Below are 25,480 nucleotides of genomic sequence, written 5' to 3' on the forward strand. Positions count from 1 at the left end.
TGACTTAAAGAATGGCTTAAAAAATTCAAATCATGATCAGTAATGTACTGTTCCTACCCTGGGATGAAATGTATTAATTTTTCAGGGGTTTGTTTATAAGAGTATAAGATGGATTCCTGATGCTTAGAGAACACCCTAAGTATAAACTGAATCTGATCTGAACACAGTAGGAAAGAAATGCTGTGTATACACCAGAAAAAAATCTAAATGCAGAACACTTTAGTCATAGGTTCTAAAGCCAAAACATTTCATGGAATAAATATTAAACCATTGAATCATCTATTTCCAAATACTGTAATTTACATAATACATTTTTTTGTGGTTGTATGATTGCAGTTATGCTGAAGGCATAACTGCAATCAGGCATTTTATTCAGTTAGCTGAATAAAATCTTTGTTTGGGGGTTCTCTTGTGCAGCCTTTTTTGTCACCATCTTTTTCACCATCACCATATTTTTCCTTATTTTTGAACCCATATTTCATGATATAGATTCTCTGGTTCTGGGTTAGATTCAGATCTGGATTAAAACCTGATCTGATAGTGTTTGTTCTACATATGAACCTATTTTGATTTTCAAACAGGTTGTTTGTTACTATGTATAGTAAGCCTAATTAAAGTGCTTATCAAGATTTCTAATCCCCATATCTCAATATAATGCAAAAATAAAAAAAAATTATAAAATAATTTTTACTGATAATAATTATTTACTCTATAATTACTTATACTCCTAATTGCAAAGTAAATCTCTTATTCTTTTTTCTTTCTTTTTAGCAAGTTCAACAGAATTTAGATGAAGCTATGTCAGAAATATCAGTATTATTAGAAAAACGTAAAAAAGTTAGAGAAAAAAAGCAGATTTTGAAAAGTCTTAGCAGAATTAATATATCACTGAAAAAATTGAAAGATATATTACACGAAGAAGATCTTAATTCAATGTTATTAGAAAGAGCTGCTGCTGAATATAATCAGTTACAGTTTCATGTGTCAAAATGTAACGGTTGCCTTTTACCATCTGATAAAAAGGTATAACTATTTTCATATTTAATTCATTGCTAAAGTAGTGATTTATCTTAAGTAGTAAAAAAAAAGTTATCATGTTAAAATAATTACTGTCTTATTAGATTCTTCTTAATTTCTGTACATTTTAAAATAAAATGTTATTTTTTGATAATTATTTGGGTTTTAAAAGAACCACAAGTACATAATATTATATGTATCTGGACCTATAAAGCAAATTGTCCTTACTGACCGATTCATCAATGCCTAGCAAAAACTACTGAAGATAAATTGATGAAAAAGTTTTATAGATATTCTTTTTACAGTTTAAGTGCACACTAAGAAAGGATTTTTTGAAATTCTGAATTTAAAGCGTTAAAACGGAATAACAATGAAATTCATTATTTTCTGAATCTCTCAGAATCAAATGAAGATATCAACTTGTTTTTTGGTGTGTCTGATCTTTATGTGAATATCTAAAAATAATTTCTAGATTTTTGAAATTCAACCTTGAAAGGGGTGAAGAAAGGTAAAAAAATTTAAACAGTGCTTGTAAATTTTCCCCATTTCTGACTGTTCTAAATGAGATATTCACTAGATTGAGGCTTGAAAATAATCTACAGATAAATATCTAAAAATAATTTTGGGGGTTTTTGAAATTCAATTTTTAAGGGTGCAATGGTGAACAGCAGGGACTCAACCAACACAGCCACTGTTACTATATGTATAGTGAGACTGGCTGCATCTGTCTCCAGTTACTTGACTAAAAAAACAAAATAAAAGTAATTAAAAATTTAATAAAAGAAGATAAATGAACAAAGGACACTTTCTAGTGGTGTTTGTCAGTTAGCAATAAAAACTGGGCAAAATACATTTTTTCCCGTATGAAAGTACAGGTAACCAGTTATAAAGTTATTTTTAAGATGGAGGTTGACTGTTTGGAAACCCACATTCTTAGATCACTCAAAGTTAAAGCCTGTTCTGATCAAATGATTGCTGAGAAGAAATTGCAATACACTGATAGTTTTTATAAATTGAACATGCTTTAATTTTTATTTATCTTTATTACAAAGCAAATGCTCTTTTTAATTTTTTTTGAAAAACTTATCATAAGCATGAGTTTAATAAACAAGTTTCTGATAATGATACATTTTGAATAATTAAGTTATGAGAAGAGATTTTGGAAAATGGTTTGCAGAATTGTTTCCAGCATGAAATTGCAATGTTACATGAAGTCTAATTATCCCCCTTTCTACTGAAAATATTTATCTTGAGTTGAGGTTGGGGATGACCGTTTTACCCTGTTCTGGACATTTTAATGGATAGTATCTAAAACATGGGTGAAACTATGGATGCAGGGATTTCACTAAGGTTTTTCATGTTCAAATCTACATTGAAATCATGTGTAGTATGACTATCATGCCATTTAAAAAAATAAAATTGAATTCAATATGACGGATCCAAGGTAGCCAACAATAATTTCAAATACAACTCAGAGTAGTTTCTTTGATACAGTAATCAATTATATTTATTCTGGTAATGTAGTCACAGTCAGTTTTCTATAATTAAACTGTTTCCAGACTTTTTAGACACTGTATATAATAACTATAATTCATAATTCATAAATTGTTTAGAATTGCCAAAATGTTTAATTATTGTTTAAAATTGTTTGGTGTTTGCTCTACAATTTTTCTGTCTTTTCAATATTCCAGGTAGGGTTCATATTAAAATAATCATTTTATTCTTGTTTGAATTAATGTGATAACTTAATTAAAGTGATATTTTATCAGTGTTTTTCCTTATAAAGATGATTAAATTGATAACTTAAGTAAACTAGAACTCAACTTGGATGTATTTGCTATTTTAAGTGAGTAACTTAAAATAGCTTTTAAGGGGTCTTTTACGGGGTTTGTCTTCCGTAAAAGGGCTAGTATCTCTGATTTTTAACTCTATAGAAGTATGTCCTAAATCAAATAATTATTATATTATGTAAATGGGATTACTGTGTTATATGTCTTTCTCTTTTTTTTTGTAAATGTGAAAGAGTGTCACAAAAGGTCCGAGAGGTTTTGAAATAGTCCCAATACTTTTAAGACCAGAATTAAAATTATTTTAAACTTTATTTAGCAATAGCTGATATGACTATTCAGTCATATCAGCTATTGCTAAAATCCTCTTCTGAAATTTTGGTAAAAATTTTGAAATATCTTAATGTTTTTCAATCTTTCAAATTGCTAGTTGCTTTCCTAAACAATAATTCTTACTTTCCTAAAATATTAATTATTTAATCTCATTCTGAACAAAGTTTATCTTTTACTTTCGTGATAGTGAAGGATAATTTATTTTTTCAGTATTGAAGTATGAGTGGATTCTTAAAAAAAAAATCATTTAATTTGCTGTTGTATTAAAAATGATGTAGCTATTATCAGTAACTTCATGTTGAGTTTTAACAAGGAAGTAGCTCTATTAATAAACAAAGGAGCTGGGATGTTGGCAAGATGAGAGAATTATTAGAAATTTGTAAATTTAATTGTTTTTAGAGAGTAGGTGTTAATTTGCCATAAATTAAATGCAATAATAAAATTATTTACTGTAGTTTAATTTTTTATACAATAAGGAGTCTGCTTACTTGATATCAAGTATTTGCATGCTGCACATGTGTGTGTATAATTAACTATTCATATTTAATATAAGTTAAGACTAAAACGGTTTATTGTTTTTTTTTAGATTTGCAATCAGTTGGGCAGTTCTCTTATGAGAAAAATTGATAATAGATTTCTTTCATGTTTTATTGGATCGGATGATGAAAATTTGCCATCTTTGCTTGGTAATTGCTTTGTTTTTACGTGTATATTTATTATTTAGTGATATATTAGAATTTTTATTTTTTAGCTATATCAGAATTTTTATTATTTAGCTATTTATTATTTCTTTGTTTTACGTATAAATGTATTATTTTTCTATCGATCTTTTAAAGTTATATATTTCATGTTCTGAGAACATCATTTCAGCCTCTTAATAAAGAATTTAATTTTATGATTGATAAAATTTGTTTTAAGAAAATTCTTCTTAATTATAGGTAAGAATAATTATTTATAATCTGTACAACAATTGAGTTAATGAGAAGAAGGTGAAAAAAGACAATTTCTGATTCAGAAAGGAGTGAGGAGGGTATAGTCTGTTCCCACTGGGTTTTAACTTACCCATAGAAAAAGCAAAACACAAATGCAAATGGACTAACTATCCAAAAGGAAAAGTGAAGATGTTAAGATTTACCGATGACATTGTTATTTTGTTAGAAGCCGTGTATGTGTTAGAATAAAGTTAAATGGAATTTATTTGTTGTTAGGAGAAAATTGCCAGCCCCTGTGGCTTGAGTGACAGCAATTTGACTATTCATGACTTAGTCCTGGGTTTGAATCCTGGTGGGCATGGTATTTTCACTTTCTACAAAATTGCATCTTCATCTCATCCTCTGAAGCAATACTTAAAGGTGGTCCCAGAGGTTGAAAAAAGAAAGAAAATCAATAATAAAAAAAAAAATTAATAAAATAAAGGCAATGTAGTGTGACATTAAGAAGGATGGTGAGGAATTAAACATTAAGACAGTTAACATAATATACTAGAAGTGAGAGCTTTGTCATGTAGACAATAAACTTGATTAATGCAGACATCAAAAGCTGATTGTTATGAGCAAGGAAAAGCTTCGTTCAGACGTCTGCTTGAATCATATATAGACCTACAAATTAGAAAGAAATTTTTGTAAATATTTATGTAAAGTGTGTAATACATTAAAGTGTGGAGAATGGGAAAAACAGAAATAACTTTGAAGTGTGTTATTGCAAGAAGATTTTAAAATTAATTCAGTTTGAAATGAAGAGGTCTATATTATAGTATAGGAGATCTAAGGTCATAACATCTTAGGAGAGGAGAAAAATCTAGCGGAATCTTTTAAAGAGATGAACTCCCTTGTTCATCTCGTACATATTAATTCATGTATGTATATAGTTAATCTTTTCATATATTAAGTTTAGTTAATTTGGTGATAGAGGGGCAGGTAGATGGTAAAAACTACATAGGAAGACAAAATTTGGAATAAATAAAGTAGATAATTGGTGATTTAACATGTAGTAAATAGGTTGAGATTAAAAGATTAATACAGTAGACAGTAATGGAAAAATGTATTAGTTAAAAAAAGTTTTAGTTAAGTTCATTTTTTTAAATTTAAATTTTCAAGCAATTGTTATTACACTATAAGTTAATTAAACTACTCTCATGAATATAATGACAAAAGATTTCTTGAGAAGTAGCCACAGAGTGACATTAAATACAAATAACTTAAACAAGTTGCAATACAGTTTTTAGTTTTTAATGCTGTGCAAAATTTATGTAATTCGAAGAATAAATATTTTAATCTGACATTTTGATCAATTATAAAAATTTTGTGGTAGCTGTACTAAGTATAGTAAACAACATCTGTAAACAATCAAAATATCTACTAGATGTCTTAGAAAAACTTCAAAATTTTGTTGATTCACAACAGTGGTTTGTTATTTCACTATCAGATGTGCAGTAGTGTTGTTCAATCACATTTTTACTGGTAACACAATTCATGGGAAATGGGTGGATATTTTTATCTGATTCCATGGCTCATGCCTGGTTGTAATGTTTATCTTTGTGGTGATTTTAAGGCTGCAAATAGATTAAATATTTTTGTCAAGTTAGCTTAGCAAGTAGTAAGAAAATATTTACTTGTGTTGTTCAATTTTGAATTTGTTTTAACCTTTTTTTGTAATTTTAAAAAAAATACGTTTGAAAGATAGATTCATTATAAAGAATGCTTATATTGTTAAAAAAAATCAATTTTGAATTTTTATTAATATCAAAATGTTATTTTCTGTTTGACAATCATTTTTTCAAGATTTAAAATTATTTTTATTTATTTATTGCTGTAATATGTAATATATGCAATCCTTTATGTGGTTTTTATTATTATTATTAATTTCTATTCATAACTGAATGATTTTCATGTCTTTTCAATTTCATTCATGAATGTAATTATACATTTTTGAATTTTCTCCTTTTAACTGTTGTAATGATAAATAAATACATTTATTTATATATTGTGTCTTATGTTATTGTTGTAATTATTTAAAGTGGTATCATAATATAATATGTATTTTCCCCCTTTTCTTTATGTGATTGAAATGTTATAATAATAAAATAAATAATGCAAACAACAGAAACATTGTTAACAACTTGGATTTCGTTAACTATTATAATGCATTAAAATTTGATGTAGGATTTTAAAATTAGGTCTGGTTGACTGAAAGTGAAAGTACTTTGGTGCATTAATTAGCTTATATGCTATTTATTAGCTTATATTTATTTTAAAAGCAGTTTTGTTGTTTTGTAGTTTTATTTGTTTACTTTATTAGAATTAGTGAGTTTTTCAGTATAAATTTTTTCTGAATGTTATACCAAAGAAATTATGATTTTGCTTATTTTTTGGTATTAAAAAAGAGAATGTTTCTGAACTATTTGATCAGAAAATATTTACAATACCATTTTTTTATTTTTATTGGTTGGGCTGCATCTATTTAAGATCTTGTCTTTACTTTACCCATTTGTTGACCTTTCTGGTGTCAATTGACCTATTACATTTAGAAAATAGAAATTATCTCATATTCTATAAATTAGCTAATAAATAATGTATGATTAAATGAAAATTATTATTTGTTAACCTTTCTGGTGTCAATTGACCTATTACATTTAGGAAATAGAAATTATCTCATATTCTATAAATTAGCTAATAAATAATGTATGATTAAATGAAAATTATTATTTTATGTTTGTTTTGTGGAGTAAAGGATTTTTATTGAAAGAGTAATAATGTTTTTGTAAATAACTAGCTGGTCGCTTTCTTTGCTGTCCTTGTTAGGGAAGTTTGTGTATTAAAAAAAAAAAAATATATTTTTTTTCACTTGTGAATAAAACCCCAAAGGAAAAAATCACATGAGTAAATTAAGGTGACCTTAGAGGCCACAGAAACAAGCTCTGTCATCTGTTCCATGCTGAGCGATCCATCGGTTGGGGTAAATGTCATTCAGCTGATCCCGTATAGAGTTATGTCGATGAGAAGGCTTACCATCTTGTTGCCAAATAAAATTCTCTGGTCGATCTTGCAGTTGAGATAAAAGCTGTATAAGCAGCTTATCCAAATAAGGAACTCTTGTTATGCTTGCTTCAGTGATAAAAATATGGTCTGTTAAGTTAACATTAGGATTATAGTTACCTCTCGAAAATGAACACTTGGGTGACCTTATGAGAATTGAATTATGTTTAGCCAATGGTCAAGAAGTAAATACAAATGAAGTTTACAAAGAATGGATTTCTATGAAAGACAGAAACAAAAATTTAAGACAATCAAGAAAAATATTAATCTAAAATAAATCAAGTTACTCAGTTGTTTTATCTAAGTATGTATATGTATATGAATACATTGCATAATTGATACATATATTTATAATTACAATAAAAAATTTAGCCCAAATTGATTTTTGAGTAATTTTTTTTGGCTACAACTGATTTTTTTACATGCAGTTCTGAAAAAAAATTAATGAGAACTTTGGTCAGGATATTGCAAAGAAAACATTTAATTTTGGGAAGTCCCGTTCTCATTGTAATGGTTCATGGGGATTTTCTGACACCTAGGTATGGACATTATGTGTGCTAACTTTTCAACTAAGATGAAATGTTGACCCATCAGTAAACACAAGAAAGTCATCATCATCTTCATGCTGCAACATTTTGATTGTAAAATTGGCATGTATAGCATAGTCAATAGGATTCAAAGCCTGTCACAGTTATAAACAGCACAGACATGTATGTAGTTGTTTCCTTAAAACATTACACACTGTCACCACTGGCATTGCTAGTTTGTAGTCACCCTTCCTAACAAATTGTTTAGAACCAAGCAGGAAAGAATTTCTTTCCACAGAGTGCATTTTGAATTGTAACTACAGATTCACATTTAGCAAACTGCAAAGCACATAAGGCTTTCTTCTTAGGAGTTGCCATCTATGCTAGGGGCATGTTCCAAGGGAAAAAAAGAGAATCAATCTATGGCCTTGTGCGTGACTAAAACTGTCCTTTTTGCTCTTTGATTTTAGCCTTAAATCAACACTGTTCATCTCTTCCAAGAGATATAACAATTTAAAGCACTAATATTCTTTTGTTTATATACTGTGTGTACTTTCAAGTGTACATATTGAATATTATTTCTGAATGAACTGGCATACTTGGTCCATAGACTACAGGATGTGTGTCTATTTAATTTATAGTTTTTTCCTTTAGCCTGTTTCATTCTGTTTTAATTTTCAGGTGTTTATCTTACTTTGGGTCGAGCATCTGATGCAGAAAAATTATACAGAAAAGAAATTGTTGCTCCTGCAATGAAAAAACTTATAAGTGAAGAAGCATTAGCAGGTCATCCTAGAGGTTTACAAGGAGTTTTTAATTCTATTATTGCATTTATAAATGACGATATGAAACCACTTCTTCAATTATCTGCATACATCAATGAGAGGTGAATATATAATTATTTTTTGTGGTATCATGATTATTTTTTTCAGTATCATAAAATTAGCCTGTTGAATTATTTACATTTTCTCTAAAACATTTTTATTTATTTCCCTATTAAAAAAATTACATAGTAAACAGCAGATAGAAGCTATGTATTTGCATGTAGTTAGTTTTTATTAATATTTTATCATTGGTTTAAGGTATTTGTTTTAGTTTATTGGCAGTAGTTACTTTTTATTTAGCCATAAAACAAGTGTATTTTACTTCTTACTTTCCACTCTTTAATGAGTCATTAAAAGCCTTTATTTTACTGTCTTAATACACATGTATAACACATTCAGTGGAAAGTGTATATATGCAAATGAGATCATCTAAAATTGAATTTTGTGTCATATGTTATTAGTGTTTGAAGTTCATTATATAAAATTCAAGTAACCATTTTTATTCTTTGTTATCTAACTTAATAGTATGTAAGATGATCATGAATACTCATTTTCTGTGTTATGTTTTTGTAACTTGAAAACCTTGAATTAATAGAAACTTTTGATCGCAGCCTTTTTTTTTTTTTGTTAACGATGAGTTGGAGAAATACCATTTACATACTCCCCACACAAGTGGGGGAGTGTTCCATGGGTTCAGCTAGTTGTTGTTAGGAGCCTATGTGTCTGCACTCTACCGACTAAAGTTCTTTTCTCACCCCTAGCTCCCCACCCTTCCTGGAACAGCTTAAGCAAGCATTTCATCTGGAAGAGGCCTAATATGCCCATACACACTTTCATACACCATACATACACAATAATGCATAATAACTCACGAAATGAGCAAAATAATATACTACATCAAACAATCAAGACAAAGAAATGTGCACCAAAACTAACCTTCTTTCTTTTTCCTGTTTAGCCTCCAGTAATTACGTTTCAGATAATAATTCAGAGGATGAATGAGGATGATATGTACGAGTGTAAATGAAGTATAGTCTTGTACAGTCTCAGTTCGACTATTCCTGAGATGTGTAATTAATTGAAACCCAACCACCAAAGAACACTGGTATCCATGATCTAATATTCAAATACATGTAAAAATAACTGACTTTACTAGGACTTGAACGCTGGAATTCTTAACTTCCAAATCAGCTGATTTGGGAAGATGCTTTCATCACTAGACCAACCCGGTGGGTTACACCAAAACTAACCTAATCAGTACAAAACATACTCAATAAACATCATAAAACTCAGCTAATAGTCACACCAGTATACATACTCAAAATGTAAAATAATTCATGATAAATAAATAAATATGCAAATAAAATAAAACATTTGATCACAGCTCAGCCTTTAAACGTAGAATTTTGTCCTTAGTTTTGTGGTTCATTTCAATTGAGATTTTTTGTTAGTTGTGTTTGTTTGAATGCTGTGGGTTTATATATTTAGTAAATAAAGTTATTATTTACTTTTGGATAAGCTATATTTGAACACCCATATCTTTTGTATTTGGGTGAGTTTAAAATCTTTACATTAAACTTTTCTGTACTTTTAGGAATGTATGGAATGTTCCTGTATTGCATAATAATATAAAACTCAGTAGTTTTGTTTGTATCTAATTTGTTGTATTACTTGGATTATTGTCATACCCATAAATATCTTGACAAGATTTTGAATATATAATTTTTTTATTTATGTATTCTTGAATTAAAAATTTTCCCTTTTAATTTATTGTGGTTTTCTTAATGTACATATAGGAAATAATTGATGGAGTCTAGTATTATTTTTTAATTGATGTAGGAAATTAAATTTCAAGTTTCATATTTGTAGAACATTTCATTTGGTAAGTTATATTACAAGTAGGGAGGAAAAAATAAAAATAGTGAAATTTTGTTTGAAGATAAACAGTCAAATGGTGTAGTTATTCCTAGAAGGTTATGGTAAAAATTTAAAGGTTATTGGTAAAAATATTATGTTATGGCCAAAAAATTTCACACTACAGTTGAACTGTGGATTGGAAGTTTTATGTTAACTTTTGGAAAAATTTATCAGGATGTACAACATAACCCAGATTTTGTGAATACAGCATACAGAAAACTTCCATTGGAAGTTTTCGACCATACAGAAGAATGAATTTAACCAAGACAAGTGTAAATATCCTAAATACAATTCATGTAATTATTATCATCACCACTTCTCATTTGTTAATCAGTTTCTCACTTATTCGTTCATTCATATAAGTAACCATAGTTTTACAAATAGTACTATGGCAGTATAGTAACTAATATCTTGAAGATTTAAAAGCTTTCAGTGTTATAAAAGGAGAATAATAAAATACATTTTTGAAACATAAAATAAAGTTAAAAATTGATGGCAAATTCAGAAGTAAAAATTTGAGAATTGAAAAGTTATTTTTTTTTAATTTTAGGCTAGTTACTTTTTAAGTCTGTTTATTAGTTTTGTAAAGAAAATTATTTTATTAGAAGTTTTTTAATGTTATTTTTATTTAAAATTTGCATTTGGATAAAACATGTTTCCTGTAACAAAAAAAGCTGATAACAAAGTTGTAATACTTTCTTGGCATTGGTTATTCTTATATAGTAGAAAAATAATGGATACATTAAAAAAAATTATCTGAGACTTTTCTTTTGGGATGGGTGTAATTTATGATAAAGTTTTATTGTAAAATTTTTATGTTTCAGTAAACCAAAAAAAAATTTTAAAATACAAAAAATTAAAAAAAAAATTTAAAAGTTTAAAGTATTAAAAGTTTAAATAAATAAAAAAAATTATTAAAAAATTCAAAAAATTAATATTTTTTGATCGGCTCCCCCACCTACAGTAAGCCTCAGAAGTATATTTTTGGGGTTACTTGCACTACTACTTTGCTTATGAAGAGGTTAAAAAATATGCAAAAAATAAAAAGATACCATTTTTTGATTTTTGCAGAAGGGGAAATTTTATTAAAAATGGTAAGATATGCGTGAACGGATCTTAATATTGTCGCCGAATGGCTTTGATGGCACTTTGTACTTACTAACTTTATTGTAGCCCTGAAAAGGGCCCTTTTTATTGTTGATTGGCTTTGACAGCTCGTTGTAATTGCTAACCTTATGCTAGCCCTGAGAAGAGCTGTTGTCATCGAATGGCTTTGTTGGTTTGTAATTCATAACCTTGTGGTGGCTCTGAAAAGGGCTGTTTTTTGTATTAGTTCTGAGAAGAGCTGTTGGGTTTGAAAACTGGTCTCCGGTGAAGTCGGGGAGTTGTGGCTCGTCCACTGAAGTCCGACCAGGCTTTCCCTCAGTGGCAGTTGGGTCCGCACTACTGCATGGCAGTGGTGGCCCCCAGAGCCCTGCAGTATTGGGTCAGCGTCAGTTGTCCTTCACCGGCTGGCCAAGGCGGTTCTCCCTGAGCGATCCCATATTGGCTCCTGCTGCTGAGTCTGCCGACCAGGGTGATTGAAGCCTGGTGAGCTGTAGCTGGAGCGGGAAGGTAGCGTTCGTGTGTCCGATGACTCCCTCGGCAGGCCGATCAGGCCTGCTACTCCGGCGGGGATGTTGGCATCCGCCGGGAGGTCCCATGTTGAGCTGGCCAGGGAACTTCTTCCATCTTCCATCTTCTTCTTCTTGGTCTTCTCCAGGTGGTGGTTGACGATGATTGAAAATTCACTCTCGTGCACGCTCTTCTATTGGAACCTGAGAGTGGTGGGGCTGCAGCACTGCTATGGTGGGAGAACTGTGCACGGTGGTGCTTATCTGCACGGTGGGAGTGATGCTTGTATCAGCAGGTCCATATACTGTGCACCAGCTCACATTGTTGCTACCGTATCGCCCGCTGATGTTAAATTAGGCATATATGTGGTAACAGTATAAAGTGGGGTAATGTTTGCAAAATTTTAAGAAAATTGAGCCCAAATTTTATCAACAAATTGCCCCAAATACACGAGTCTCTGTACAAAATTTCATTAAAATTAGTTTATCCAGTCAAAAAGTTATTAAGCTTCAAACATGCAAGCACATGTACATACATATGTATGTTTGTATGAATGAAGATTACACCACAATTATTTGTTAGCTCAAGAGACAAATATGATGCCAAGAAAGAAAAAAGCTGCTTTCAAAAACCTGCCTTGATAAAAAAATAAATATGGAGAAATGTGAATTGTTTTACTTCTGAAATTTTTCAGTTAATTTCCTTCAATATTTTTATGAAATTAATTGGCTCTTTCAAAATTTTTTTCAAAATTTTGAAAGGGCTATTATAGAAACTACCTCTACAAAATTAAAACAATCATCAAAACTGTTCGTTATAATTCAGAGAGTGGCTTGAACATGCATACAAAACGTAAATATTGAATACAACCTGGTTCAGTGTAGAACGTACTTTTTTCTGAAAACTGAAATAAAAATATTAAAATCATACATTTTTACTGGTTTTTGATTTATGCTGTAAGCTTTTTTTTTATTATAAAAATACAAAATAATTTTATAAACTTTACATTAAATAATAATTCAAATGTTAATTGATAATTAAAATTTGTTAAATAATTGACAGTACTAAACAGCGAAACAGTTACATAGTCAACTACAAAACCAGGGAAGCAGGTTATGTCCAAATGCATGAATGTGGTTCAGGGGAAATTTCACGAAAATTTTCCAGCCCAACACTCCAGTTGAGATAAATGAAAAATTTGAAGCAAAACTCAAATTAATTAGGATAAGCAAATCGCTTCCAGATATTTGTCAGCTAATGCTGTGCTTAGCAGAACATATGGGCACAGTACATTGCTCCTCACGTGTAGACCATTATAAAACCATTCCCAAGGAGGTAGTGGTTCTTATATTTTCTTTCTACCAAGTGAACACTAGTTAATTCAACCAGTTCAGAGTGTACAGTTTCAAAATCTCAAAACCCATTTAATTGGCCACTGACAATCACCTGCTCATAAATGGTGTATTGACTTTTATGAAGCATCTGAGAAAAGAAATGTAATTTTGTAAAACAAACACAAAAAGGTTAGTCTGAGGGTTACTAGAGCATTGAATAGTGCCATTAAAGAACGCAAGGGTGGAAATTATTTTGAAAGATTAAGTCTAAATGTATTAAATGATACTGATATTGGTGAGCTTAATCACTCCATGGAATTTTACAGAAAATTCAGAAAAAACATATTTTTACCATGAAAGCAAAAATTTTGAATTTTTTTGGTATTAAAAATCCTGTAACAAACCGTTTACCTTTGGTATCTGTCACTGCTGATAAAATAACCAAACTTCACCGTACATATCAGATTACATGTCTGACCACACTAGTAGGTAGTGTTCAGACTGTATTATTGATATGTCACCATGTGGCATTCACACAAGGGTGATGTTCTTGTTCAGAAACTCGAATGTGTTTTCAAGAATTTTAATATTAAAATAAAAAAACAGTTAATCGGCATGGCTTTTGATGGCCATGTTTTTGGCCTTGGTGTAGATAAAAAACTGGCCCTGTTTTGTGAAGGGGTGTACCATGACTTTTTACTCCCTGTGTGGGACTGAGCACTTAGATTAGAATGTGTTTTAAATGACGTTCTCAAAGACAAAACTTTTTCTTGGTTTAACAGTCAAGCTCAAACAGTAGGAAATGTAATGAAAAATTACAACTGGGAAATTGGCTATGAGGAATTAATTACATCAGCAAATGAACTACAAGTGAGTTTTTTAAACCCTAAATCTTTCCAACAAACTCGTTTTGTTCAGAGTGAATTTACGGAACATTTCAGAGATTTCAAATTATTTTTCATTGCTTTTAAAAAAGAGCAAATTAAATGCATTCACAAAGGCAAAAACACTGAAGCTAAAAAGTATTCAGTAGAGCTAATAAAATTTTCTAAACCAGAATTCATTTACCAGCTACTTGGGACAATTGGTATTTTAGAATTAGTGACAAAATTTAGTTGCACCACAGAAAATGGAAACATATGTATCTGGGCAATTTTTGATTATTACACTTCAATTAAAAACACACTGAAGAAAATGGAAATTGAAATGAAAGTGCAAAATTAAGAAAGAATTTTCCATCTCTTTTTAAGGAGCTTAAAAGCTTAAATAACAATGTTTACCAGGAATGTTTACTACCAATGAAGATCTAGACAGATCAAGCCGTTCAGAAACTCAGAAACAATTTCAAGATGAAAAAGAAATTTATTCAAATGAAAAAAACCTTCATCAGTTCTAGAAAAAGTCCAGAAAACCGTTGTGTAGCATTGTCAAATCGGCTTGAAATGAAAATTAATGAGCCTCCTATTATAGAAACAATGTTTTGGTAGCAAGTTCCTAAGAATAGCAGAAAAAAACAGATGCAGGTACACTTGAATCTTTAGCACTTCTAACAAATTGGATCAATAGAAATCTAAGGTGCAACTTTGATGTTAAAGTCCTTTTTTACAGCTAAAAATGATGAAGAGCAATCTTGCAAACTTAATCAAGTTTGAATTGTTTGTATTTTTTCAAAAAAATACTTGATTCTTCAAATGAGGCCAAAAAACCTTCTTTAATTGAGCAAAACAACAGAGTGATCAAAGAACTATTTTTCAACACTGAAGTTAATGCTGTAATCTTAGAAACAATTTTTTTCCTTGAAAACTGCTTAATAATCTGTAGTGAGACTGTATGTTAATCTGTTGGATTAGTCATTGGTAACCATCTACACAACTGAAATGTAAAATTTGATACTCTATTTCAAGACGTATTCATTTCATGGAATGATCCCCCCATTCATCATGCATCACACCTTTTAAAGAAATCTTTGGACAGACACTTTAATGATGGAAAATACCATTTTACAAGATTTTCTTAAACCAATCGTATAAAAATATTCAAAACATAAAAAGTCATTGAGTCTCCACAAAGATAAAGGAAGGGTGCCTTTTCTTAATAATGAACTGATAATCATCACTGCACTCATTGCTGACATCAAATCAGCAGATTTTTATTAGCTCTGGAATATTTATGTATGTTCTAAAAATAAAACAGGATAAATTTCAGCACCTGAGAGTTAAATGATGGTAACTCCAACAGATTTTTATTGGATTTATGACTGTTTACCTCTCAGGTGCTGATTTGTATTTTAATAATTAGGTTACTAAGTAAGTAATTTTTTTTAACATGTCTCTTAGATTAGCCTAACACATTTATTTTATTTCAGTGGTCATCTTCCTTTGAAGCCATCACAGTACAGTCAATATTAGACTATTGTGTTTGTTTAGTTGTGATTATTAATGTATTTCTTATTCATAAGATGATTTTTTGAATTAATTAAGTGTCTGCAACCCTTGTATTTTTATTACTTCTCTTTTTATAATTCAGCAAGTTTATCATTTTATTCCCTTATCAACAATTACACTTGTTCTGCATGGAGAATAAAAAAAAAAACATAATTAATAGTTTATGTCGTGCTATAATTACTTTATTACCTTTGTTATGTTGTCAAAAAAAGTATTTGATATTTAATGTATTTTGTTTTCTTTATATTGAATTAAGATACTATTAGAATACATGTTACAGGAAACTGATTGTTATATATTTAATGTATATTTCTCTGAATTTACTTTTTGATTATTATTATTTTTTTTTGTTATAATATTTGGTCTTTGGTTGCCAGGCCACCTAAAATAAAAGGTTTTGAGTTTTTGGTGAACAGTTTTTGGCCTGAAGTTGAAGAACGTTTAGAAATGAATTTAACATCAATCTATGCTCCAGGAAACCCTGAACTGTTTTACCAGGTATGTTATATTTATTTTATATTGTTATCAAAGATAAAAAAAAATGGGTTCTAAAGTTCATTATTTAATTTAAAATTTTAATTTATAAGGTAATGTTTATTTTCTATATCACATTGTTTTTTTATTTATTATAATGCAGTATGTTAACATTTTAATAGGGTTTTCTAATTTGTTTTAACTTATTTTCTGAAAATGTATTTTTTAATTTATTTTTTAAAAAATTTCAGAAAAATATTTGAAAAAATTGATAATGAAATTCCCTCTCACTTGAAAAAAGGTGAAGAACTTTTTTGTTTTAGTACAGAAATTTGTTGTTTTGTATTCATTCTAAGAAATATTTCAAGTTTATTTTGTAGCATTGATTTTGAAAGCAGAGTGTATAAATCATAATGATGATGAGGAGAGGAGGAGGAGAAATGATGTGTACTATTAGTATTGGTTTCTTCTTTTTATACTGAATTTCCTGATTTGGTTTTCATCTGTGTTCAGGAACAGTCATTACAGCAATGATTTTTGTGCATTGGTTTTTTTACTTTTTTAAATTCTCCTTCCTTGATAGATATTGACTTAAGATTACAGTCTTTATTGATACCATTAAAAAAAAGTTATAAAACCAGCTTTTTAAGATCTTTCTAAGATTTGTCCCTTTTTAAGGTTTCGTAGGGGCAGGATTACCTTCTAGTATAAATTATTTTTAATAAATAAATAAAGGAGTTCTCTTGCATTTTTGTTTGGTATCTGGGACATGACCCCCAGCTGCCCTGTAGAATGAATTCTGTTAAATGATGAATTGCAAATTTCTGTATTTTTTTTTAAATGTGGAAGGTTTGCCGAAATCAATCTAGTTTCAGTGGGATAGTGAGTGGGGCTCAATTCTGCATATCATATCTGTTATCTAATCACTCTATTATAAGCTGTCTTTTTTAATAAAAATATTTACTGAAAAAGAATATAGCAATAATAATATTTATTTATACGGCAAGTAATAAATATTTACTGATAAAAACAATATATGCAACAAAAAACAAAGGTATGTGTGGTAGCTCATAATGTTATATGTGAACTGATGTATTAACCCAAATCCATTGTAAAGCATAATTTTTGTTCTATTGTGTGCTTTGTTTTTGAAATTGATGGGTATATGTTTTATTCAGTAATAAATAAATTGTGTGGTTTTTCCTAATTCAGAGTTTTTATTTTTTACGAGTATTTCAATTTCAGTATGGAAGTTGTTTCTTGAATTTAATTCTTAAATAGTTTATAAATAGTTTTAATAGTTAATTTTAGTTACATTATTAATATTGAAACAATATTTTTTTTAGAGGTATACAGAATCATTAGAATTTCTTGGAAACCTAGAAAATAAATGTGGCAATCAGGATACTATTAAGTTATTGTGGAATCATCCTAATTACTCAAATTTCCTCCAACGATGGAATTTACCAGTTTATTTTCAAATAAGGTATTTAAAAAAATTTATGTAATTTCATATAGATGTATTTAATCATATTTATATTTGCTTGGTTGTACTTATTTTTTATTTATAGTTGGAACCTTAGTGTTATTAGTATTAGTGATCAAGTACTTCAAAGTTGAGTTTCTGGAGCGTTTGAGCAGTGTGGGCAGCAGTATGTGGACAGGCATTGTCGTGCAACAACACAACACCTTTCGATAGCAGTCCTTGATGTTTGCTTCAAATTGCAGGCTTCAGCTTGGCAGTAAGCATCTCACTGTAACACGCACTGTTTATTGTCGTGCCCCTTTCCTCATAATGTTCCAGTACTGGGCCTTGTGAGTCCCAAAAAACCGTAAGCATCAGTTTTCCTGCGGATGGTTGGGTCTTGAACTTTTTCTTGCAGGGTGAATTTGGATGTTTCCTTTCCATACTCTGCCATTTACTCTCAATCTCATAATGATGGATCCATGTTTCGTTACCAGTGATGATTCTGCCTAAGAAGATGTCCCATTTGTTACCATAGTGATCCAAATGTTTTTGGCAGATGTCCAAGCGGGTTTGTTTATGCAACTGTGTGAGTTGTTTTGGGACCCATCTTGCACAGACTTTATGAAACTCAAGTCTGTTGTGGATGATTTCGTAGGCAGAACCGTGACTAATTTGCAGACGATGTGCCACTTCATCAATAGTTACTCATCTGTGTAAAAAAACCATGTCACGTGCACGCTCAGTGTTTTCCTCATTTGTGGCGGTAAACAATCGTCCGGCTCCTTCGTCATGCATAGCTCTTGTGCAACCATTTTTGAATTTTTTAATACATTCGTAGACACTCTGTTGCGGCAACACACTATTCCCATACTGTATCTAAAGTCTTTGATTAATTTTGGTTTCTGATACATCTTCCGACCACAAAAAATGGATTACTGAACGTTGCTCTTCTTTGACGCAAACAGAAAGCCGAGCAGCCATGGTTAACGGCAGGGCAGTGATAATGGAACTAACCTAGCAGCATCAAACCTGCATAGGCATAACAACAATTAAACCACACATGCTTCATTTACACAACACGACAGTACTACCAACATAAACAAAAATATAACTAAATTGCGGATAATAATTGACTTACCCTCATACATTAGTGTAGGTACTAGAATTACTGATGACCCTTGAATGAACACGCCAGTACGATGCAACAACAGGTGGGATCATCAGTTGAGCAATGACTATCATGCAGGAGAAAAAGCAATGAGCATGCTATGATTTCATGAAAGCAGATCTGTTATTACTGTTTGTAGATGATTTCATTTAGAGTATGGCTGTGATCCTCCTAATTTTTTTTGTCTTCAGTCATTTGACTGGTTTGATGCAGCTCTCCAAGATTCCCTATCAAGTGCTTGTCGTTTCATTTTGGTATATCCGCTAAATCCTACATCCCTAACAATTTATTTTAATACTCCAAACGTTGTCTGCCTGCAAAATTTTTTCCTTCTACCTCTCCCTCCAATATTAAAGCGACTATTCCAGGATGCCTTAATATGTGGCCTATAAGTCTGTCTCTTCTTTTAACTATATTTTTCCAAATGCTTCTTTCTTCATCTATTTGCCGCAACACCTCTTCATTTGTCACTTTATCCACCCACCTGATTTTTAACATTCTCCTATAGCACTACATTTCAAAAGCTTTTAATCTTTTCTTTTCAGATACTCTTGATCGTCCAAGTTTCACTTCCATATAAAGCTACATATACTTTCAAACATGTTTTCCTGACGTTTAAATTAGTTTTTGATGTAAACAAATTACTGTTTTTACTGTACTAACACATTCAGTGTTTATGTACAGGGGCGTTGTAAAAGATATCCCGGACTTAATAATTAAATAATTACATATATCAATAAAAATAATAATTTGTATGAAAATATTAATAGAGTAGTAAAAGATAGTTTCTTACCTACAAATTATAAAAAATATATTTGCTTTTATTTGGCCCAGAAAACTTTTACTTTGATCACTTAATTGAGATAATATGAAAAAAAATTTTGAATGGTCATTTTAGGAACACTAAACTGCCAAGCTATAGCTTGGAGTAGATTTTTTTTTGCTGTGCTTCCATGATTGTCCCAGATATTCCACATTTCTTTTGCTGAAATCAGCCCTAGTATTTTTTGTTTATTCAGTTACAACAATGTAATTGTTAAAACTTTGCATATCTTATATACCTTATCTCCTCTGTTATAACATCCCTGTTGGTTAACCTATTATATGTTATTAGCTATTGTAAATGCTTATATGGCATTGAAGGTTACTGCAGTGGTAAAAAAAACCTGTAAATGTTTCTGTAAATTGTTTGATATTGAAATAAAAAAAAATTTGATGTGGACAACACATGACTTCCTTGTACGCCTATAAAATTACATTTACACATTTTTTTAAAATGAAAATATAAATGAAATATAAATAAAATATAAATAAAATATAAATATAAATATAAATGAAAATATAATACAGTTTTATTTCATTAAAAACTTCTGATATTTTTTTTTTTTAATTATTGATAAAAAAACCTTTTACTTATTGTAAAACCTTTTTTTTACAATTAGAGGTTAATAATTATTAATAAATCAATATATTTAAAATAAAAAAAAGTTAAAAAAAAGAGGAGATGAAGTCTAATTTGAACCGATGTGCCCTCCCCTAAGATCTAAATATTTCATTAATTAAAATTTTATTTGGCTGTAACTCTGGGACCAATGAAAATAAGTACCACTTATGATATATCTTTGAAAATTTCTCAATTAGGGCTTATTACTCCAGTTAAGAAAAAGTCCAAAATCCAAAAAAAATTTGGATTTTGGATACTTTTGGTTCAGTTGATTGCAATCAAAAAGGGAGGTGCACAACTAGTTACAACACTCCTAAATCCAAAATTTCAACATCCTAAAGCTAATCGTTTTTGAGTTATGCGAGATACATTCGCATGTGCAGATGTCATGCTAAAACTAGTCAAAAGGATTCAGGGAAGGTCAAAATGGATATAATATTTCTGTTGAAATCTTCAAACCGAAATTTTTTGAGATCACAATACTTCTTTACTTCGTAAAAGGAAGTAAAAATGGAAATCATTGTACATTGTAATTGTTGACATTTTCTCTTGTCACAGTATAAGTTAATAGCCTGCTCTGAATTCACTATTGCTAATATCAGCTTCTGTACAAAACATTTCCATCTCATACAATCCTTTTACTAAAGGAGAAAAGTATTAACATCTTTTAATCAGCAAAAAGCACAAAATTTATGTTTTTAATTTATTTTTATATTTTTTATTTTTAGATTTCAAGAAATTGCTGGAGAATTAGAAATGGCTATGAATGAACCAAAAATTGAGCCAGCAGCAGACAGTTGGCAGCTAAATGTAACAAACACAGCATGGAAATGTCTTCTTCGATGTTGGGCTGATAAATTCTATTTACAACAGTTAGCTCATAGGTAAGATTGATTATTAATAGAATTTGGTGGTTGTATTAGGGAAGTATTTCTGTTGATCAATGATAGTTTCCAACCTGCGTTGTAGTCACTGTCTCAGTGTTATTGACTGTTTAGCTGTGTTAGTGAAAAGAGCTAGTGATGTCTTGGTCGAAAACTGAATGCTAGGGAATTTTGTGCTACGATTTTACACACGGTTTAAGTGCTGATTGGTGTTTAAGAGGAAATGACTCCTGTGCTTGGAGAGGATTGCCCTCATTGTACAACAATACTGAGAGGTTGAAAGAGAAAATTTTGGTTTTAAGAACACTCCAAGATCAGGTCAACTGTCTTCATCTGTAACTGAGGGAAACATTACTACAGTATGAAAAATGCTTGAGACAGACAGACGTGTGATCTACCACCAAATATAGGTTCATTGGGCATTAATTCAGCAGCAGTTCATGCTACTCTGTGAGATCACCTTCAAGTCAGAAAGCTTTATACCTTTTGCATGCTGTGTAACTTGACCGACAATCACATGGCATGAAGGGTCTATGGTGCCGTGAAATGTTGAAAATTGGAAATTTCCCAATGTGAACAGTATTGTGACAGGTGATGAAACTTGGCTGTACTATTATGATGTCCCGACCAAGGCTCAGAGCAAAGTGTGGGCGTTTGAAGATGAGGATATCACCATGGCTGTTCGAAAATGCAGATCAGTGAAGAAGTGAATGGTGACCTTTTTTTTAGTGTGAGAGCAGTTTTAGAGTGAATTGTGTTGGAAATTCAGAAGATATATACAGGAAACTGGCAGGGAATGCCGATCCAAAGTTATTGAAGTTCTCAAGAAGTTGCGCCTAAACTCATGAACAGGTGTTTTCTTCACCATGACAGTGCATTACTCCAAAGTTTTCTCCGAGTATTTGGCCAGCATTGGAATAAAATTGTTGAGCACTCTCCCTACAGTCCTAACCTCGTTCAAGAGTTTTTGTGTTGTGCCCCCAGGTGAAAAACAGATTGAAGGGAGAGGTATTTTATGAGTGATGATGACCTCGTACAGGTTTGGGACAGTAATTGTGTTCATATCTCCGATGAAACATGACAGGGTTTCTTTGAAGACTGGTTTTGAAGGATAGAAATGTGTCATGGAAATTATTTTGAAAAATTATAAAAAAATATACTTATTTTACCTAGCACCCTTTGTATAATTTATTAATAATTTTTTAAATAAATGAAATATTAACTGCTATTATAAATTAACATCCTAATTACAAAATAACAGTATAGCTGGTGAAAATATTTAGTCTTTTAAAACTTTATCTGGCATCTTTGACATTTATAAACATATTTTAAATTTTGTTTGTTATATCTTATATTCTACTGTTGTTGTGGGATTAAATTCCCATACAACACCTGCAAAAAAAGCTGTAAACCTTACAAAATAAAAAAAATAATTTATTAAATATTTTTATTATAAAATTACTAAAAAAAAATTTATAATAAAAAATTGGATAAAATTATTTCTTTAAAGAAATATTTAAAACTGCTATAGCATCGCCAGAAAATAACTCTAAATATGATCTCTTTATTACAAAACCCTATCCATCTTTAAAATTTGTTACATGACTGTAACATTTTTCAGAATAATTAAAATTCATTTAAAATTGAAAAGACTACCTGATGCTTTAATTTGTACTAAGCTCAATAATGTGGATGCAGTGGCTCTTATAAAATGAACAAAATAAGCAGCATAGAGTGAAAAATTGTGTAATAACTGCATCTGCTATAGATGTTGCATACCATCAATCTCTTTTACATTAATATTATTATATAAAATTCTTTTATCTCTGACAACTATTCCTTTATCTCTCTTTCTCTTGCTTTTTCTCTGTCTTAAAATATTTTATTGTCTATATTCTTGTGATTAATTCTGGTTTTACTTATTCAATGTAACATATTTTAGAATCATCACAGTAATTACAAATCTGTACTGAATATCATTCTGCTGATCTCTCTGGTATGAGCGGTTTTGTCTTTCATTATTTCAAGAAAAAAGACCTTATTTATGCTTTAAAAAACTAGGTAAATAAAACCCTATACATTTTTCACATATCTTGAAATACAACAAAGTTCATTTCCCCCACGGGTTCAGCATGATGCAGATCTATAGGGAGGACAGAGCTATTAGCCGGCTTTTGTGAGAATCAGGTCATGCAAATCTGTGGGTGGGGGGTTCAGATCATTGAAACTGAAACATTTATTCTATTTATTACAAACCCTATCATTCAGATTCTTGAAAAACGTATGTGGGTGGTGGATTAAATAAATTGAAAAACCACCATTGCAAATGTGTTAGAAATGACTGGATTTTACAACTTGGTAAATATTGAACTCTGCCATAAACATGCATTAGTTTTTTAAAGTTTCAGACTTTTTTAAATTCATCTGAAAGATGTATTAAAATATATTAATGTATTCTCAACAAATAAATACATATTAAATATGCTGTTTGATATAAAAAAAGGTATTGGGAAAAATTAAAAATTTTAATTTATTTTTTATAAATGTCAATTAAAAAAATTGAATTTTTTTAATATTTTTGAAATGTAATTTTATTTTTACAGGTTTTATAAACTAAATCTTCAGATTCTGGCTAGGTATTATACTTGGAGTGGAGAAATTTTAGAAAAGGTATTAATAATTTTTTTTTATAATGTTTATTATACAAATAAAATTTGCTGAACATGCTTAATCATTAAGCAAGCATCTCTTAAGCATTTTTTTTATTGCCTGTAACATTGTATTATTAGTAATAACTGATAAAGAATTCTTTCATTTCATCTACGTTAATTGTTATTATTAAACATAACTTGATGCATTTTAAGTATATTAAATTTCTCACATGACATTAATTGTTTACCTTTGTATGTCTATTTTTCCTCATTTAATACATGTTTTATCATCACAGCTGAATTCTGCAAGACGCATATTTTCATTACACAAAGGTTACAGTGGTTTTAAGTATGAATAATAACGGTATAACTTGCTGCTTACTATGATTTGTATGAAAATATAATTGTTTGATTTACAATACAATCCATTTTTCACATGCAGTTGTATGTTATCTGTTCATTATACGTGAGTATTGAAGGAAGAAACATTAGAAACTTATGGGCATTATTTGAATAAAAGTGCACAGCTGTAGGAAATTAATATGTGCATTGGGTTGATTACACATATATCTTTTTGTGTGTATATAATATATATATATATATATACTTCTTTTTGTATGTATATTAGGATATTTTTTAAAGTACTGTTTTGATGAACATTTTTTTTTTGTTGAAAAAATTATACATCTTATAAAATTATAAATCTTATTATAACAAACCATTGGGAGAAAATTTAATTGGCATAAGTGACTTTATAAAATTTGCACCTTTATTTGTATTTGACTGCAGAATGATATGTAAAAGAGTACCATAGTCATGTGACTCAAATTCGAGTCTTTATTGAGTATCCCCAACAAAACTGCATTAAAAGAAAAGAATAAACAATGTTTGTATTCTCCAACATTTAGTAAAAATTAATCACTTTTAAGTATTATATGGAAAAAACTTGGAATATGGTTGTCATTTTGAAAAATGTCTCGAATATGACTTACATTTTGCCAATCATGTCGATCCCTTGCGATTGGTTTCGTTTCATTTTGTAATTGAGCAGTTACATAGAGAGTTATCAAAATGAAATCATTTTATAAGAATATGGAATTTTTCATTACCATTGATGTGTAAGCCAACAGTTGCATACTAAAATTACAGTAAATATAGTTTTATATCACTGTGAGTATATTCCCTTAACTGACAATCCCCATATTTATTTTTTTTTATCAATGGTTTCATATAAAGATATATCTTTTGATATGGGAAACTAGGTCTTTGTTGTCAACATTACCACTGTTCAGTCTCAGAATTGATGGAGAAAGAGTTGACGTTTTAAACAGACTGCTTTGCTCATGTGAATAAGTTCTTTAAAATAGAATAAAATAAAAAAGTAATAAAAGGTCAGTTGTTTTAAAGTAGGCCTCCTGGGGAGAGATTTCATTCATTAATAAAAAAATATCTCAATTTACCATAGTTACTACAAAATGAAATTTTATTTCTGTTGTGGTGAGAAAGGTAACTGAATAATAATGGTAGAGAAACTAAATAAATAAAACTGCATTTTTAGAA

At 29.8% G+C, this 25,480-nt stretch overlaps 1 protein-coding gene across 1 annotated transcript in view; it reads left to right on the forward strand.

Annotated features, from left to right (window-relative positions):
- Window positions 1–25,480, forward strand: part of Cog2 (conserved oligomeric Golgi complex subunit 2) — a 48,458-nt gene that overhangs the window by 8,001 nt on the left and 14,977 nt on the right. The window contains exons 3-9 of the mRNA XM_075370875.1: window positions 772–1,023; window positions 3,724–3,823; window positions 8,380–8,584; window positions 16,209–16,329; window positions 17,652–17,791; window positions 21,114–21,269; window positions 23,873–23,939. Of these exons, the coding sequence (XP_075226990.1) occupies window positions 772–1,023; window positions 3,724–3,823; window positions 8,380–8,584; window positions 16,209–16,329; window positions 17,652–17,791; window positions 21,114–21,269; window positions 23,873–23,939 (1,041 nt within the window). The remainder of the gene's footprint in view (window positions 1–771; window positions 1,024–3,723; window positions 3,824–8,379; window positions 8,585–16,208; window positions 16,330–17,651; window positions 17,792–21,113; window positions 21,270–23,872; window positions 23,940–25,480) is intronic.

This window comes from Lycorma delicatula, chromosome 7 (genome assembly GCF_047948215.1).
Source record: "Lycorma delicatula isolate Av1 chromosome 7, ASM4794821v1, whole genome shotgun sequence".
NCBI lineage: Eukaryota > Metazoa > Arthropoda > Insecta > Hemiptera > Fulgoridae > Lycorma > Lycorma delicatula.